Raw genomic sequence first — 15,713 nt, forward strand, 5'->3', positions numbered from 1 at the left:
ATATAGTAAGTCTCTGAAAATGTACAAATTCCTCAAAAACTGCAGGGGCATTGCACAAACCAAATGGCATAACTAGGCACTCATAATGTCCAGCACGAGTATTGAAGGCCATTTTCCACTTGTCGCCTTCACAGTTGCGGATTAAATTGTAGGCTCCATGAGGTCCAATTTAGAGAATATACTGGCACCCTTAAATTTATGAAAAAGTTCAGAAATCAAAGACAAAGGGTATTTTTTTAGCAGTGATGTTTAGTGATGTTTAGTGCACAATAATCAATGCAAGGACGTAGAGACCTATCTTTGTTTTTTTACAAAAAAGCAGCCAGCCCCAGCCGAAGATATGGACTTGCGAATGAACTCCCTTTCCAGTGTCTCCTTGATGTACAGTAGTGAACCATCTATTGAGATTTTGCGGGTGAGAGGGGATACACCCTAATACCAGGAGATACAGATCAATGGGGCATTCGTATGGATCATGAGGAGGAAGAGTCTCTGCTTTTTTTTTTGTTGAAGACATCTGCAAAAGGAAGGTATGCAGTAGGTAGACTTTCTAAATTTGCAGGAGGTTGGGAGCAAACTTTAGGCTGTACAGAGGTCAGGCACTTGCTCTGGCATAACTGTCCTCAGAGGATAATCTCTCCTGGTTTCCAATCCAGAACAGGTTCATGGACCTGGAGCCAGGGCAACCCCAAAAGGACAAGGTGAGACCGTTCTAGAAGTACATACAGGGAAAAATTCTCAGAATGTAGAATTCTAACTTGAAGATCTAGAGGGTCGGTGATAGATAACACAGCTTCGGATAGGGCTTTGCCATTGACCCATGTCACCACCAGCAGATTCTTTAGTAATCGAACTGGCCTGATACAGCAAGTTTCTTGCTGAGCCAGAGTGAATGGAGTTTGTTAAGGAGAGTCTAGCATCACCAAACGACAGTAGGACAGAGGCTTTCAGAGAGGAGTTCTTTGCCTAGGATTACCTCTACTAATGACCCTAGGCACTGGAGTTTCTCGACTTCTTAGGACAGTTGTGGACACGATGGCCAGAACCACCACAGTATAGGCAAAGACCAGCAGAGAGACAGTGCCGTTATTCCTCAACTGACAGCCTAAGATGGTTCACCTGCATGGGTTCAGATGGAATCTTTCTTCCTGCAAGCCCATCGTTGATTTTGCTATTAAGGCCTTCCCAGAATGTAGCAATGAGAGCATCTTCATTCCAGGACAGTTCAGAGGAATGAGTCCAGAAAAAGAGCACTATTGTTAGTGATTGCGCCGGCCTTTCCTTCCAGATGGGAAATAATAAATGCCACTTTAGCACTTTCAGAAGCATATTGGTAAAGTAAAATTCAGGAATCTTCTGCATGACTTGGGATTTCCACTGTAGCGAGGAGGAGGAGGAGAAAAATTTGGACTAGCACCAGAAGCAGTAGCAGTCAGAGGAGTAGTAACAGATGAGACCATAGGAGTTTGTGGAAGTTGAATAGCCTCAAAAAAGGAATCCAGACGAGCAGTCACATGCTAGAGATAAGATGTTACTTGCTTCCGAGTGATACGTTACAGTTCACATAGGACTTTGGCCATGTCAGATTCAGTGGAATCCATGGCCTGAGTGTACTGTTATGATCAGTTGGTGGGACCGACTGGTCAAACTAGTGAGTGTGGATTCTCTGTGTCAACCAAGGGATGGCAGCCACTAACCCCTAGGGCAGGGCTGGCCAGCCTGCGGCTCTCCAGCTGTTGTAAAGCTAGAATTCCCACCATGCCCTGCTGTAGGCTGATAGATGTAGGCTTTCCGGGCATTCTGGGAGCTGTAGTTTTGCAACAACTAAAGAGCCACAGGTTGGCCATCCCTGCCCTAGGGTGTTATTCATGATGAGGGGACATCCTCTGCATCTGGAGGAAAGACGGTTTGTACAGAAACACAGATAAGGATTCTTTAAAGTACAAGCAGTGAGACTATGGAACCTTCTGCCTGAGGAGGTGTTGAGCGTGAATTCCATGGATTGAAAGATGAAAACCAGCATGGGTTTACTTCAGGGAGATCATGTCAAACTAATCTTATAGATTTTTTTGATTGGGTGACTTAAATAATAGATGGCTTATCAATAAAGTGCTTTGGGCTTGGACTCCCATATTGTTGAATGGATTAGGCAGTGGCTGAGGGACAGGCAACAGAGGGTTGTAGTCAATGGAGTATTTTCAGACCAAGGTCTTGTTACCAGTGGGGTACCTTAGGGATCTGTTCTGGGACTCATATTGTTTAATATCTTTATCAGCGAAATTGCAGAAGGCCTCAATGGTAAGGTGTGTCTTTTTGCTGATGACACAAAGATTTGTAACAGGGTTGATGTTCCTGGAGGGATACACCAAATGGAAAAGGACTTAGGAAAACTAGAGGAATGGTCAAAAATCTGGCAACTAAAATGTAATGTTGATAAGTGCAAGATAATGCACCTGGGGCGTAAAAACCCAAGAGCAGAATATAAAATCTGTGATACAGTCCTAACCTCAGTATCTGAGGAAAGGGATTTAGGGATCATTATTTCAGAAGACTTAAAGGTAGGCAGACAATGTCATAGAGCAACAGGAAATGCTAGCAGAATGATTGGGTGTATAGGGAGAGGAATTACCAGTAGAAAGAGGGAGGTGCTCATGCCGCTCTACAGAGCACTAGTGAGACCTCATTTGGAGTATTGTGCTCAGTACTGGAGACCATATCTCCAGAAGGATATTGATACTTTGGAGAGAGTTCAGAGAAGAGCTACTAAACCGGTACATGGATTGCAGGATAAAACTTACCAGGAAAGATTAAAGGACCTTAACATGTATGGCTTGGAAGAAAGACGAGACAGAGGGGATATGATAGAAACTTTTAAATACATACAGGGAATCAACAAGGTAAAAGAGGAGAGAATATTTAAAAGAAGAAAAACTGCTACAAGAGGACATAGTTTTAAATTAGAGGGGCAAAGGTTTAAAAGTAATATTAGGAAGTATTACTTTATGAGAGAGTAGTGGATGCATGGAATAGCCCTCCTGCAGAAGTGGTAGCTGCAAATACAGTGGAGGAGTTTAAGCATGCATGGGATAGGCATAAGGCCATCCTTCATATAAGATAGGGCCAGGGGCTATCCATAGTATTTAGTATATTGGGCAGACTAGATGGGCCAAATGGTTCTTATCTGCTGACACATTCTATGTTTCTTTGTTTCTAATTCACTAAAAGAATGCAAGAGGGGCCTAGTTACTAGAGATGGATCGTTGCTCCAGGGAGTTATTCTGATTGCCTGATTGGAGTCGGGAAGGAATTTTTTTCCCCCTAAAGTGAGGAAAATTGGCTTCTACCTCACAGTTTTTTTCCCCCTTCCTCTGGATCAACTTGCAGGATAACAGGCTGAACTGGATGTACAAATGTCTTTTTTCAGCCATATAAACTATGTTACTATGTTACTAACCAGGCTTTCCATCTCAGCAATACATTTGAATACTAACTTATACACACTTAAACTGTGACTGGCACATTCACGTGAATGAGACAAATGGATGACCTAGTCTACCATGCTATTATGTCCATCAAAAAAACACAAATGAAATGTAAACTATGTAAACTAGTCAAATAGACCTCAATGATTATTCATTTGGACTCAGTTTGTTTCACTGAAGTGAATGTATTCTCTGTGGTATACATTTGAATACCCTATTCAAACATATACCCTGATGGCAGTCCCAGCAGAAGGTTAATAAACAGTGTGAACCGATCTAAATGAGTCTTATAAACACCACATATCTATTGATAATATTCTTTTGTATACAGGACTCGTTTGGTAGAGAGTGAAGCCATGAATGAATCTCTCCGGAGCAGTCTATCAAGGGCAAACCTACGCTCAGGACATGCTGGACCTACACCCCCTACACCTTCATTTGAGGCTAAAGTTAATGATGTTGTGCGGAGAGCAAAGGATGAAGTGCAAAGTTTAATGAAAAAAGGAAGGTAAAATATATCACAGCCTTGCCATTTTCACCTAACCTGCCATGCACTATGTTATGTCAACAAATAAATGCTATAAAGATATGTACTGTAGGTAAAAATACTTTAGTCCTGAAGAACTCCTTTTATAAAAAAAAAAAAAAAAAATTAACAATAAAAGTCTTTTATTTCCATTCAGTTTGTGGGAGCTCCGGGGGTCAGAAACAGGCCCTGAACTACACAGCTCTGTCTATTGTAGTTTCTGGTCTGGGTTAGGCCGGGTTCACATCATTGTTATGGATTCCGTTTTTGTTTGGTGTTATAACATGGTTATAACGGAAAATAACGGAATCCATAAGAGGCATTTGAGAGGCATTCTGTTTTGATCCGTCATAATATAAGTCTATAGGAATCATAACGAGTCCGTCTGGTTCCCGTTATGCACGATGGAAAAGGAAGTCTATGGGCAGCATAACGGATCCGTCCTGGTTTCCGTTATGCAGGACTGGACTCCTGCATAATGGAAACCAGAATGGATCCGTTATGCTGCCCATAGACTTGTGTTATGAAAGATCAAAACAGAATGCCTCTTAAAAGCTTCCTTTTTAAATTCTGCCTTATGGATTCCTTTATCTTCCGTTATAACCATGTTATAACGGAAAACAAAAACAGAATCCATAACTGTGATGTGAAAACGGCCTTACTGTGGTGCTACTCCCATTCAAGCACCAGAAGCTCCTGTAAACAGCTGGTCAGTGGGGGTGTTGAGAGTTGGACCCTCGCCAAGCTGATATTGATCAATATTTCAGTCCCAGAGAACCCCTTTAATAATGATTACTGTGAAAACACTGAACATAAAACTATACAATGAATCTTTCAGATGTCCCAAACCCTGTTAAAAGCATTTTCCAGTGTGTTTTTTTTTTTTTTTAAAACAATTTTTATTTCGGAATAAAAAGGCAGTGTACAAGTATACAGATCACAACAGCTCATGCTCGCAGGCATGGATACATATCTGTCCAGCATGCAAGTAATACGTGCCTAATCCGAATTTTCAATTTTCTCCCCCCCTTAATAAACAACTCCCTCCCTTCCCTCCCAACTGTTTCCCAACTCACAATGCCATGTCAGTATCTCGCAGTGAGTCCTCCGGTTAAAGTATCACATATTCAAGCGCGGCAGAGACATCAATCATTAGTATTGTCACCACTAATCCACCTCCAGTCCTCCCAAAGTACCCTTCAATTTCCCTTCTAGATACCACTTAGTATGCACAAAAGGTCTGACGACCTCAGAAATCTCCGTCGGCGTCAAAGAGTATACAATAAAACTTTTCCAAGTATGAAAGAATCGTTTTGCAGACTTCTCCTTGCTACTTTCTACATCTAGCCTGTCTAGATACATAACATATTTCATAGTCCCCAGTGCCTCCTGAAATGTAGGAACTGTGGGATATATCCAGTGCCTGAGTATTGTCTTTACCACTGCTAAAAGGAACAAGTGTATCCCCTTAATATTAGTAGAATGGGATATTTCTCCCTTTTCATCCAGTGGAATGTAATGGAAAATGCAATGCAAAGGTATCATTTGTAGTTTTATACCCCAAACCTGCTGGATATATTCGACAGAGTCCTCCCATAGAGACTTCAAGCGAGGGCAATGCCAAAGCCCATGCAACAGGTTAGCTTTCTGGTGCAAACATTTAGGGCACCATCTCAGGTAATGCGCGGGCGCATCTCTATAAGACAGATCAAAGGCATACGTAGCCTTATGGAGGATCCTAAAATGCATCTCCCTCCACGGTTCACTTGTAATCGCCTGCCTCACTCTTTCCATCCCTTCCCTCAATTTGGGAGTGACTGCACCGTCCCCTAGTTCTACTTCCCATTTCTTATACACTTTATCCCCTATAGGGGTAGAGAGAATATTCTGCATTCTTTTATAGAGGTCAGATAAAGAGTGTTCCTGGGTTCCCACCAGGGCCTCAAACCAGGTCAATCTCTCAGGATCTCCCAGACTCACTGATTGCGCTCCGCAGTATGATTGCATCTGTTTATACGACAGAAAATGAGAAGCTGGGATCTGATATTTGGATTGAACCTCAGGCCATGATAAGAGCTCAGTTCCTCCCTCGTTCAGCAAATGTTTCAATACAAGAATCCCCTTACCCTTCCACAGTCTAAAAAGACCAGAGCGCCCACCTTCCGGGAATGCTGGGAGATTCCATAATGGCATATAGGGAGTGATATACATGGGCAATTTGTATAATCTACGTATGCTCCGCCATGCAGCCAGAGTATCCCTCAATTTTCCAGTGTTTTGATATTGATGAGTACAAAAGAAAGTTATCTAATCACCAGTCCGCAAAAATGCTGCGCTGCAGGTCCGAGGAGTGTTGTGGGGTCAATCACACTTTCACGAAGTATATATATAGGGTTCGGACCGCGCGTGTCAACACAGATGGTATGCAAACAGTTTTTTTCTTTTATTCTTCTCCTTTTAGAAAAAGCACCGAGGGCTGCAAATGTCCTATTTGTGGATATCCTGCAACTGATAAAAGTTATAATAGTGCAAATCCGTACGGTTGTTTTACCCTGCGGTGCACAGATTGTACTTACACAGCACTACACCAACCCAGGCGTGTATGCAATATCCGCAGCTGATTAGGTTTTCCCTGGCGGAGATCCACGTTCACATACGAACAAACAGGGTTTACCCGCGGACTTGGTTCAAGTATACACCAGATGAGTCTGCTGCTATTCCCACTTTCTTTTCCTAAAAGTTTCTGTGGATACAAGTAGCTCCTACCATAGTGAAGCTCCGGTAACTGTTTTAAAAAATTTATTAGCACATACTCACAAACATGCTCTTTAAAAGTCGCATTAAAAATCCCAGCGTCTTATTCTTTGCCCGACCCAGGTTTCGCTCCTTGAGCTTCGTCAGGGGCATACCAGGTGTGCTGTGTAAGTACAATCTGTGCACCGCAGGGTAAAACAACCGTATGGATTTACACTATTATAACTTTTATCAGTTGCAGGATATCCACAAATTGGACATTTGCAGCCCTCAGTGCTTTTTCTAAAAGGAGAAGGATAAAAGAAAAAAACTGTTTGCATACCGTCTGTTTTGACACGCGCGGTCTGAACCCTATATGTTGGTAAGGCTGATTAGTCAGCCTGCATTTGTGGGAGGGGCGGAGGCTCTTCATATACGAGCCACACCCTCACTCACAGGTGTGTGTTTTCAGGTGCACAGCTGCTGCTGCTGGCTGTCATTAGCAAACTAGCTTCTCTGGTGGTAGGATTCTTTCTTTGCAGCATGGAGCTTGTTATTTTGCTCTCTGCTACCGTAGCATGCACACGCCATACTATGTAAGTAGGTTGGGCCGGGGCCGTCTCTCCTGGCCGGTCGGATCCGACTTTGCTAGCGAACGGGAGGCTTCGCCTCAGAATCTGCTACCTCAGGTTTGCTCGTTTGGGCCTAAATACTTCCATTTGCTTTTCATTTTGTTTGTTGGTAATAAGAGTTGGTTCCTATAAATCTTACAAGTTTCACTTTGCTTCGTTCGTCTCGTATGAAAAGTTTCTTTACAGCAATCCGGCTGAAGTAAGAGTTACCCAGGCTGCACGTGACGTCATGTTTGGAGATCGGACGCAGCGTTTATTGTTTAGGCCTTTTGCTGTAGCTGTTCCTTGCCATGTGTCTCTCCCCCCCCCCCCCCCCGCTACCACCATCTTTAAACTTCATGTATTTCACTTTCGTAAGCCGTGTACAGGGGTGGGCTCCCCAGGATACAGCAAAGTCACAGACATGGAAGCAACACTGACACCAGCTTTATATGCAAGAATATAAACTTTACTTTGGAAACAGTATTAACACAAGTACAAACAGTATAAGTAATACCCCAGGCCCACAGTCACCGTCCCTGTCCGAGGGACAGGCCTAGCCTGTTGGCGTACACAGCAGAGCCTACAAGTCATACTGTGCCGCTATAGAAGACACACCTGGCAGACACAGCAGAGCCTGCAAGTCAATTACTGCGCTGCAGTCCAGTACAGTAAGGCCTAACAAAGCTATAACCCTATCTAACTAGCTCATACAAGGCCTAGGCTAGTCTCTGTTACTTTAGGCGCCAAACAGTGAAGTACAATTGGTAATCAGGTGTACTGACCTGCATCCGTTCTGGACCCTAGGATGCCGCTTACCCGGGATGGCCACCAAGCTCTCAGCAACCGTGCGGCCTTGCTTGATGCTAAGGTTTTCTGTCCATACACTGGAACTGGTCTTCCTGGGACAACCTCTCTTTCAAAGAGCTGGATCCAGACAGGGGACAGCAGATGCTCTCCTTCCTTTGAGTATCCATTCACTGCCGGACATCTGCAAGCCAGGATGGAATCGGATTCAGCCCCTCACAGCACAATCCTTCCACCATGTCAGATCAACACTTACTGGTTCACCCAGAAGCATGCTGACTGTGCTGCAAAACAGCGGCCTCTAGTGCCCGGGATGCCAAATGACAGCTCCAGTACAATTTAAACATAAATATACAGGCAGAGCTTCTCCACAATCTCATACTTTCATGCTCCGCTGTTATCCTGAGCGGCATTTACACTTTCGGCTTTTATTTAATGTCTTATGCTGCATCCGCACGTCTTCACTGTACTGCACTTTTATACTCTTGGTTCGTATTCACTCAGATTGGTCTCACACTCAAGCTGCGCTCACCTGTTGGATGTTACATCTCATTCCGTCCCCAGCCGACAGCCGGATCCGTATTACATGCCTGTTATTACATGTTGTATACTCGGCTTACAGCCATAGCTGCTACTGTTACTCCGTTTTCATGCTCTGGACGCACCACCCTGGTGTTCCCACCTTGCTCCACTCACAACCAGAGCTGCGTTTATACCAATCTTCATGCTCCGCTTATACCCAAAGTTGTGTTCACAGTTCTACTGCTACACCAGGTTGTATACCCCACTCACCAAAGCCACTTTCCATGTCTGCGGTCACATCAAGTTAATATTCCGTTCACATCCAAAGCTGCGTCCGCATGTCTGCTTTTCACATCTTGTCCTATACTCCTTTCACTACTAGAGCTGCGTCCACATGTCTGCTTTCGCATCACGTCAATACTCTGCTCACTTTCAGGTTGCATTCATACGTCTTTATACCATGCTTTTCATGCGCCTATACCATGTTTTTAGGTACCACTCACATCCAAAGCTGCATTCACCCGTTTGTTGTGACATCATGTGTTGTACTCTGCTCCCACTCAAAGCTGCATTCTCCTGTTTATTGCTACATCATGGTTTTGCTCAATCTCACCGGGGCAGTCTGCACCCACCGCTCTGGTACCTCTCTCCTGACAAACATAACTGCGTTCTTTTCAGGCTTACGTTCCCTTCCTCGGTGGTCTGTCACATTCCATAGGCCTAGTTTCTGTTTAATCTTGTTTCGTATTTACTCAGACTGGTCTCCTGCCCCAGTTTACCAAACAGCTCCTCAGCGGAGGTCAGTGGGCCGATAGGAGTCAGTTTCCTGGTATGTTTTCACAAGCTGTTCATTTGTTTGTCACGATAAGAGACTTCTCTTAGCGAACTCGCAATGCCCCAGGCATTTCATGTTTACGTTTATGATTCGCGGTGGTTAGTGTTTTATGTATGCACGTGCTTCGGATTACTAATGTCTATATTTTTAACGCCTGTTGGCAGTCATGTTCCTTAGGCCACCTTCTAACCAATCCAATCATTCAAGTCGCTTCATATGCCATCAGGTCCGGCTTACGTTTTAATTACTTATCGTCACCGCAACGTCATCCCTCTGGCTTCGGGGGCCCTATGACCGATCCGGCCTCATGGCTCCGGGGGCCCCTTGACCGCTTTTCATGTTTTGTTTGTTAAGGGTATGACATGGTTGTAGGCTGGTTAGTGTCCCAGGTTTCTGTTGGAGGTTATGCGAGTCCATGTCTTTGTCTTTCTAGGTTCTCGAATCCTGGTTGCTTACTAAACCCGTTGGGTTAAGGCCCAATCTTTTCCCCAGCCGTCCTTAATTCTAAGGTTCTCATCCCGGCGGCTGCCCGGCCCCATGGGCCCCTGGTGGTTGCTTCAGCCCCATGGCTTCAGGGGTCTGACCAATGGTTGTCTGTCCACCTGTGCAGCTATGCTTTTGAATGACTCATATCTTTACCTGCTTATGTTATTAATTTGAGTTAATGTCCGTTATTATCTACATTTTCTGTCACGTTTCCCTTCGTCTTTTCAGGTCATGCAGTTGAACTATTGGGGTCACCTTCCACGTTGGTCAGGTCTCGTTCCTAACGATATTTCGCCTTGCATGTTATTCAGGCCACGTAGTTTATCTTGGGTATCACTTGCCACATCGGTCAGGCTCATGGTTTAATTCACGCGCACCTTATTCATGTCACTTTTCATAGTTATAATTCTTTTTTTTTTTTTTTTTTAAATGGCTTTGGGGGCCCAACGACTGCTTCGGCCCCATGGCTTCGGGGGCCCGACGACTGCTTCGGCCCCATGGCTTCGGGGGCCCGACGACGGTTTTCAAACCAGCTGGGCTGATTGCCTGGTTGGTTGTCCATCTGTGCATCTAGGCTGGCCCCTATGTATCGCACACATACCTGCTTCCCTAATTTCCTAATAATCCATGTTGATCGCTCCATGTTGTTCCATGGCTTCGGGGGCCCGACGACTGCTTCGGCCCCATGGCTTCGGGGGCCCGACGACCTGCTTCGGCCCCATGGCTTCAGGGGCCCGACGACTGTTTTCAAACCAGCTGGGCTGATTGCCTGGTTGGTTGTCCATCTGTGCATCTAGGCTGATTTGGCCCCTATGTATCGCACACATACCTGCTTCCCTAATTTCCTAATAATCCATGTTGATCGCTCCATGTTGATCCATGGCTTCGGGGGCCCGACGACTGCTTCGGCCCCATGGCTTCGGGGGCCCGACGACCTGCTTCGGCCCCATGGCTTCGGGGGCCCGACGACCTGCTTCGGCCCCATGGCTTCGGGGGCCCGACGACCTGCTTCGGCCCCATGGCTTCGGGGGCCCGACGACTGCTTCGGCCCCATGGCTTCGGGGGCCCGACGACTGTTTTCAAACCAGCTGGGCTGATTGCCTGGTTGGTTGTCCATCTGTGCATCTAGGCTGATGTGGCCCCTATGTATCGCACACATACCTGCTTCCCTAATTTCCTAATAATCCATGTTGATCGCTCCATGTTGATCCATGGCTTCGGGGGCCCGACGACTGCTTCGGCCCCATGGCTTCGGGGGCCCGACGACTGCTTCGGCCCCATGGCTTCGGGGGCCCGACGACCTGCTTCGGCCCCATGGCTTCGGGGGCCCGACGACCTGCTTCGGCCCCATGGCTTCGGGGGCCCGACGACCTGCTTCGGCCCCATGGCTTCGGGGGCCCGATGACTGCTTCGGCCCTATGGCTTCGGGGGCCCGACGACTGCTTTGGCCCCATGGCTTCGGGGGCCCGATGACTGCTTCGGCCCTATGGCTTCGGGGGCCCGATGACTGCTTCGGCCCTATGGCTTCGGGGGCCCGACGACTGCTTCGGCCCTATGGCTTCGGGGGCCGACGACTGCTTCGGCCCCATGGCTTCGGGGGCCCGATGACTGCTTCGGCCCCATGGCCCCCATGTATCGCATACATACCTGCTTCCCTAATAATCCACGTTGATCGCTCATTTTACGTTTTGACCGCAAACTGGTCCGTTCGCCCTACAGCATTATTGTCATGTCTTACGCAGATATTTTGTCTTTCTTTATTTGTTCATGCTTTCGTTCAGGTCCTGCCAGAGGAAGAACAAGTAGGGCAATTCGCTCTAGCATTTCAGTCTCTGATTGTAGTCGATCATATCTTGTCAACCAGGTCCCCACGCAAAGTCTTTGCCTTTTTACCACGACCAGGAATTCATTTTTCGCCAGTAGCTTCATTGCATTGCATTCCCTCACTCATGGGAGGGCATAGACAGAATCTTGTATATTATGGCTTCATAGCTTCTTGCCGCACTAACCTCCGACTCCCTACAACCACGCTGAATCGGATTTTGGACAAGGTCCAGCATTTTCTCACGGTAGAAGATTCAGATAGTAGGTCGGTCTTCACGTCTCAAGCGTAAAAACAATTTTCAGGGGCGCACAGTAGAACAAAGCGCGGATAGCTGTTGTCTGGGTAACTATTCAAGGATTCTCTTCCTATCTACATGGTTCTTTTTGGCCCTCATTCCTGCATAGTCTAGGCAGTTAGGTTTTGGTCCCATGATCTCCTGACGCTAGGGCATTGCCAGTACTCACACTAGAACCAAACTTTACAAGTTTCAGTTGGTTTTTATGATCCATTTCACAACGTTTTCTCGGTCCTCCATTCCGCTTTTGTGCAATATCCGCAATATTGAGCATCATGTCTCTGGCCTTGTCATCCACAAGATGGGTTGTAGGTTTCCTACTGGTCTTGCCTCACATACCCCGAATTTTCGCTCTAGATCCCAGATGCCTTGCAGTTGGCTTGGGGATTAGTTTGTACATGCCATTCAAATTCCTCTTCTACCCTACTTGGCTTGGTTTTTGCCCACTTATAGGCCTACCCACGATCATGGCTTAGGGCACACAACAAGCCATTTAGTCAGATCAGCTAAGACACGCCTAGCTGGGTTAGGTTGTTCCCGTTGTTTTCTCTCTAGGGTTTTCCGGATACCTCTTGGCCGTAGCCATGACCACAAGTTGGTAAGGCTGATTAGTCAGCCTGCATTTGTGGGAGGGGCGGAGGCTCTTCATATACGAGCCACACCCTCACTCACAGGTGTGTGTTTTCAGGTGCCCCACCCTCCCTCCCTTATCTTCTCATTTCCACAGGGTATGCCCACTTATAGGCCTACCCACGATCATGGCTTAGGGCACACAACAAGCCATTTAGTCAGGTCAGCTAAGACACGCCTAGCTGGGTTAGGTTGTTCCCGTTGTTTTCTCTCTAGGGTTTTCCGGATACCTCTTGGCCGTAGCCATGACCACAAATATACTTTTGATATTGATGGCTTGTCCTCGGGATAGGTCAGAAATATTAGACCCTTGCTGATCAGCTCTTTTGGGTAGCTCCAGTGGCAAACGTAGTGAACTACACACCTTCTTCCATATGGGAGTAACCATCTCCATCCACTGCACAATGGATGAAGCTGCATAATTCTGGTGCCTTTGGCACTGGAGCTACTCCTGAACAGCTGATTGGTGGTGGTTGTGAAGATAGACCATCGATAACAGAATACTCTATCTTGTTCCCTCAAGATACAATGGCTTCAGGATACAATATTGCCAACATACAGTGGACTTGTCACGGGGCGCCAAAGGCGAGGATCTGTGTTTGGCCTTGTTCCCTTTGCTAGCTTTGAGGCTCCCTGCTCCTAGGTCTGCCTTGATCGCCGAGCTGATCACTCGGTGCTCGACTTGTCTGTCTTTTGGTCATGTGACGCTGGCCACATCACATGACCCTCAGACCCCACTATAAATACAGGCATCCTGCTGGCCACAGGTTGCCTGTTAATTCTAGGTTCCTGGCTATTTGTTGGTCTACTGATTACTCACCTGATCCTGTTCCCTGACTATCCTCTGCCTGCTCCTCCTGTACTGTGCATCCTTCCTGATATTGTGACCTCGGCTCCCATCTGACTTCTCTTTGTGGACTCCTCTGGTACTTCTCTACTCTCCTGGTATTTGACCCTGGCTTCTCCTGACCATTCTTTGCTTAACCCTTTGTACTGCATAGCTCCCCTAGTTCTGACCCGGTCCGTTCACATTCCGTTATTTATCTTGTCTGTCTTCCCAGCACGTATCCTACGTTAGGGACTGCCGTCGAGTTTTCCCCTGACATTAGGACTTGCGAGGCAAGTAGGCAGGGCCAGGGGTGAGGGTGGAGCGCAGTAGTCACTATCCTCCCCCCTGTGTGTAGTGTACGTGACCGTCACAGGACTTTTCTTACCCATCGTAAATTGAAACTAGACTCAACATACAATGTCTCCGACTCAGATCCAACCAATCAAGGCCACTTCTCTGGTAAAATAGTTGTATTAGGCTACTTTCACACTAGCGTTCGATCGGATCCGTTCTGAACGGATCCGATCATAATAATGCAGACGGAGGCTCCGTTCAGAACAGATCCGTCTGCATTATTTTTAGCATATAACAGCTAAGTGTGAAAATAGCCTCGTACGGATCCGTCCAGACTTTCAATGTAAAGTCAATGGGGGACGGATCCGCCTGAAGATTGAGCCATATTGTGGCATCTTCAAACGGATCCGTCCCCATTGACTTACATTGTAAGTCTGGGCGGATCCGCACGCCTCCGCACGGCCAGGCGGACACCCGAACGCTGCAAGCAGCGTTCAGCTGTCCGCCTGTCCGTGCGGAGGCGAGCGGAGCGGAGGCTGAATGCCGCCAGACTGATGCAGTCTGAGCGGATCCGCTCCATTCAGACTGCATCAGGGCTGGACGGCTGCGTTCGGGTCCGCTCGTGAGCTCCTTCAAACGGAGCTCACGAGCGGACCGACGAACGCTAGTGTGAAAGTAGCCTTAGTTGCTAGTTATCAGCTATTCCTTATTGTTATATGTAAAGACTTGTTTTATATATCTTGGTTATCTGGTTATTTTTTTTTATAAATTATCATTTTATCTTATCTTGGGTGACATTTTGGGGCTTTGGAACCGATTACTAAACCTATAGTGGTTTCAACATACAATGGTTGACCTGGAACTAATTAATATTGTAACTTGAAGGACCACTGTACCTGTATAGAACACCTGCTGCTAACCTCTGATCAGTAATTTGTATTGGAATATTCATCCCTGTTTCTCTATTGTGCACACACAAAGCGGCCGTAGAAAGCACATAGATGACTTCTCCTGGAGTCCTCTCCATTTTGTTCATGCATTCAGAAGTCCTCTATATGCATTCCAGGGCCGCACAGGGGGCAGGTGCACAGGGGGTGGATGGGGATGTGTATCCACATACAAATCACTGATCAGAGGTCAGCAGATGTTCTATACTGGAGTTCTGTCTCTGGCCGGACGGGATGCCCAGATGCAAGAAGAAAAAAAGAGAGTAAACAGGTAAGTATATTGAAAATTATTTTAATGATGCAAATGACACATTTCAGGGCTGTATCGGCCTTACAGTAAGGATTACATAATATGTGGCATTGTCTTTTTTTAAATTGGCGCCCAAACAGGTATAGGGGGAATATTCTTGAACTGGCCACTTGATGGTGCCAGAGGCTAGAAACAAGAGGAAAGGGCCTTCGTTGAGGCCCTCTAGGTTTACAGTGTGTAAATTATAAATCCAGAAGACCTACCTTCTGCTAAGGACTACAAACGTGTTGTAAGTATTTTTTGGGGACATGTTCATTAGGCGTGTTTCAAATTTTTGTTGGATCATGGTTGCCTTCTTGTTTCAGAGTCTAGTCTCTGCTCAAACTGTGTAGTAGGAACTTTTTATTTACGATAAATCTGTGTAATTCTTGTGTTATGCGACCAACATACCGCATTTTGCAATTGCATTCTATCAGATTGCAAAATCAGTTTTTCATGTGAGTTGGTGCTTGATCCGAAATGTTTTTCCTGTGGTGCTAAACTGGAAGTTGACTGTTCCATGTGTAATGGACCGGCAGCAAAGCCATGGTGTCCCACAGTGGAAAACACTTTCCCTCCCGAGAGGACCCTGACTTGGGGTT

At 46.2% G+C, this 15,713-nt stretch overlaps 1 protein-coding gene across 1 annotated transcript in view; it reads left to right on the forward strand.

Moving 5' to 3' along the window:
• Positions 1 to 15,713, forward strand: part of LOC122931583 (kinesin-like protein KIF21B) — a 735,311-nt gene that overhangs the window by 301,717 nt on the left and 417,881 nt on the right. The window contains exon 11 of the mRNA XM_044285657.1: positions 3,814 to 3,990. Coding sequence (XP_044141592.1) covers positions 3,814 to 3,990 — 177 coding nt within the window. The remainder of the gene's footprint in view (positions 1 to 3,813; positions 3,991 to 15,713) is intronic.

This window comes from Bufo gargarizans, chromosome 3, assembly GCF_014858855.1.
Source record: "Bufo gargarizans isolate SCDJY-AF-19 chromosome 3, ASM1485885v1, whole genome shotgun sequence".
In the NCBI taxonomy this organism is placed as follows: Eukaryota; Metazoa; Chordata; class Amphibia; order Anura; family Bufonidae; genus Bufo; species Bufo gargarizans.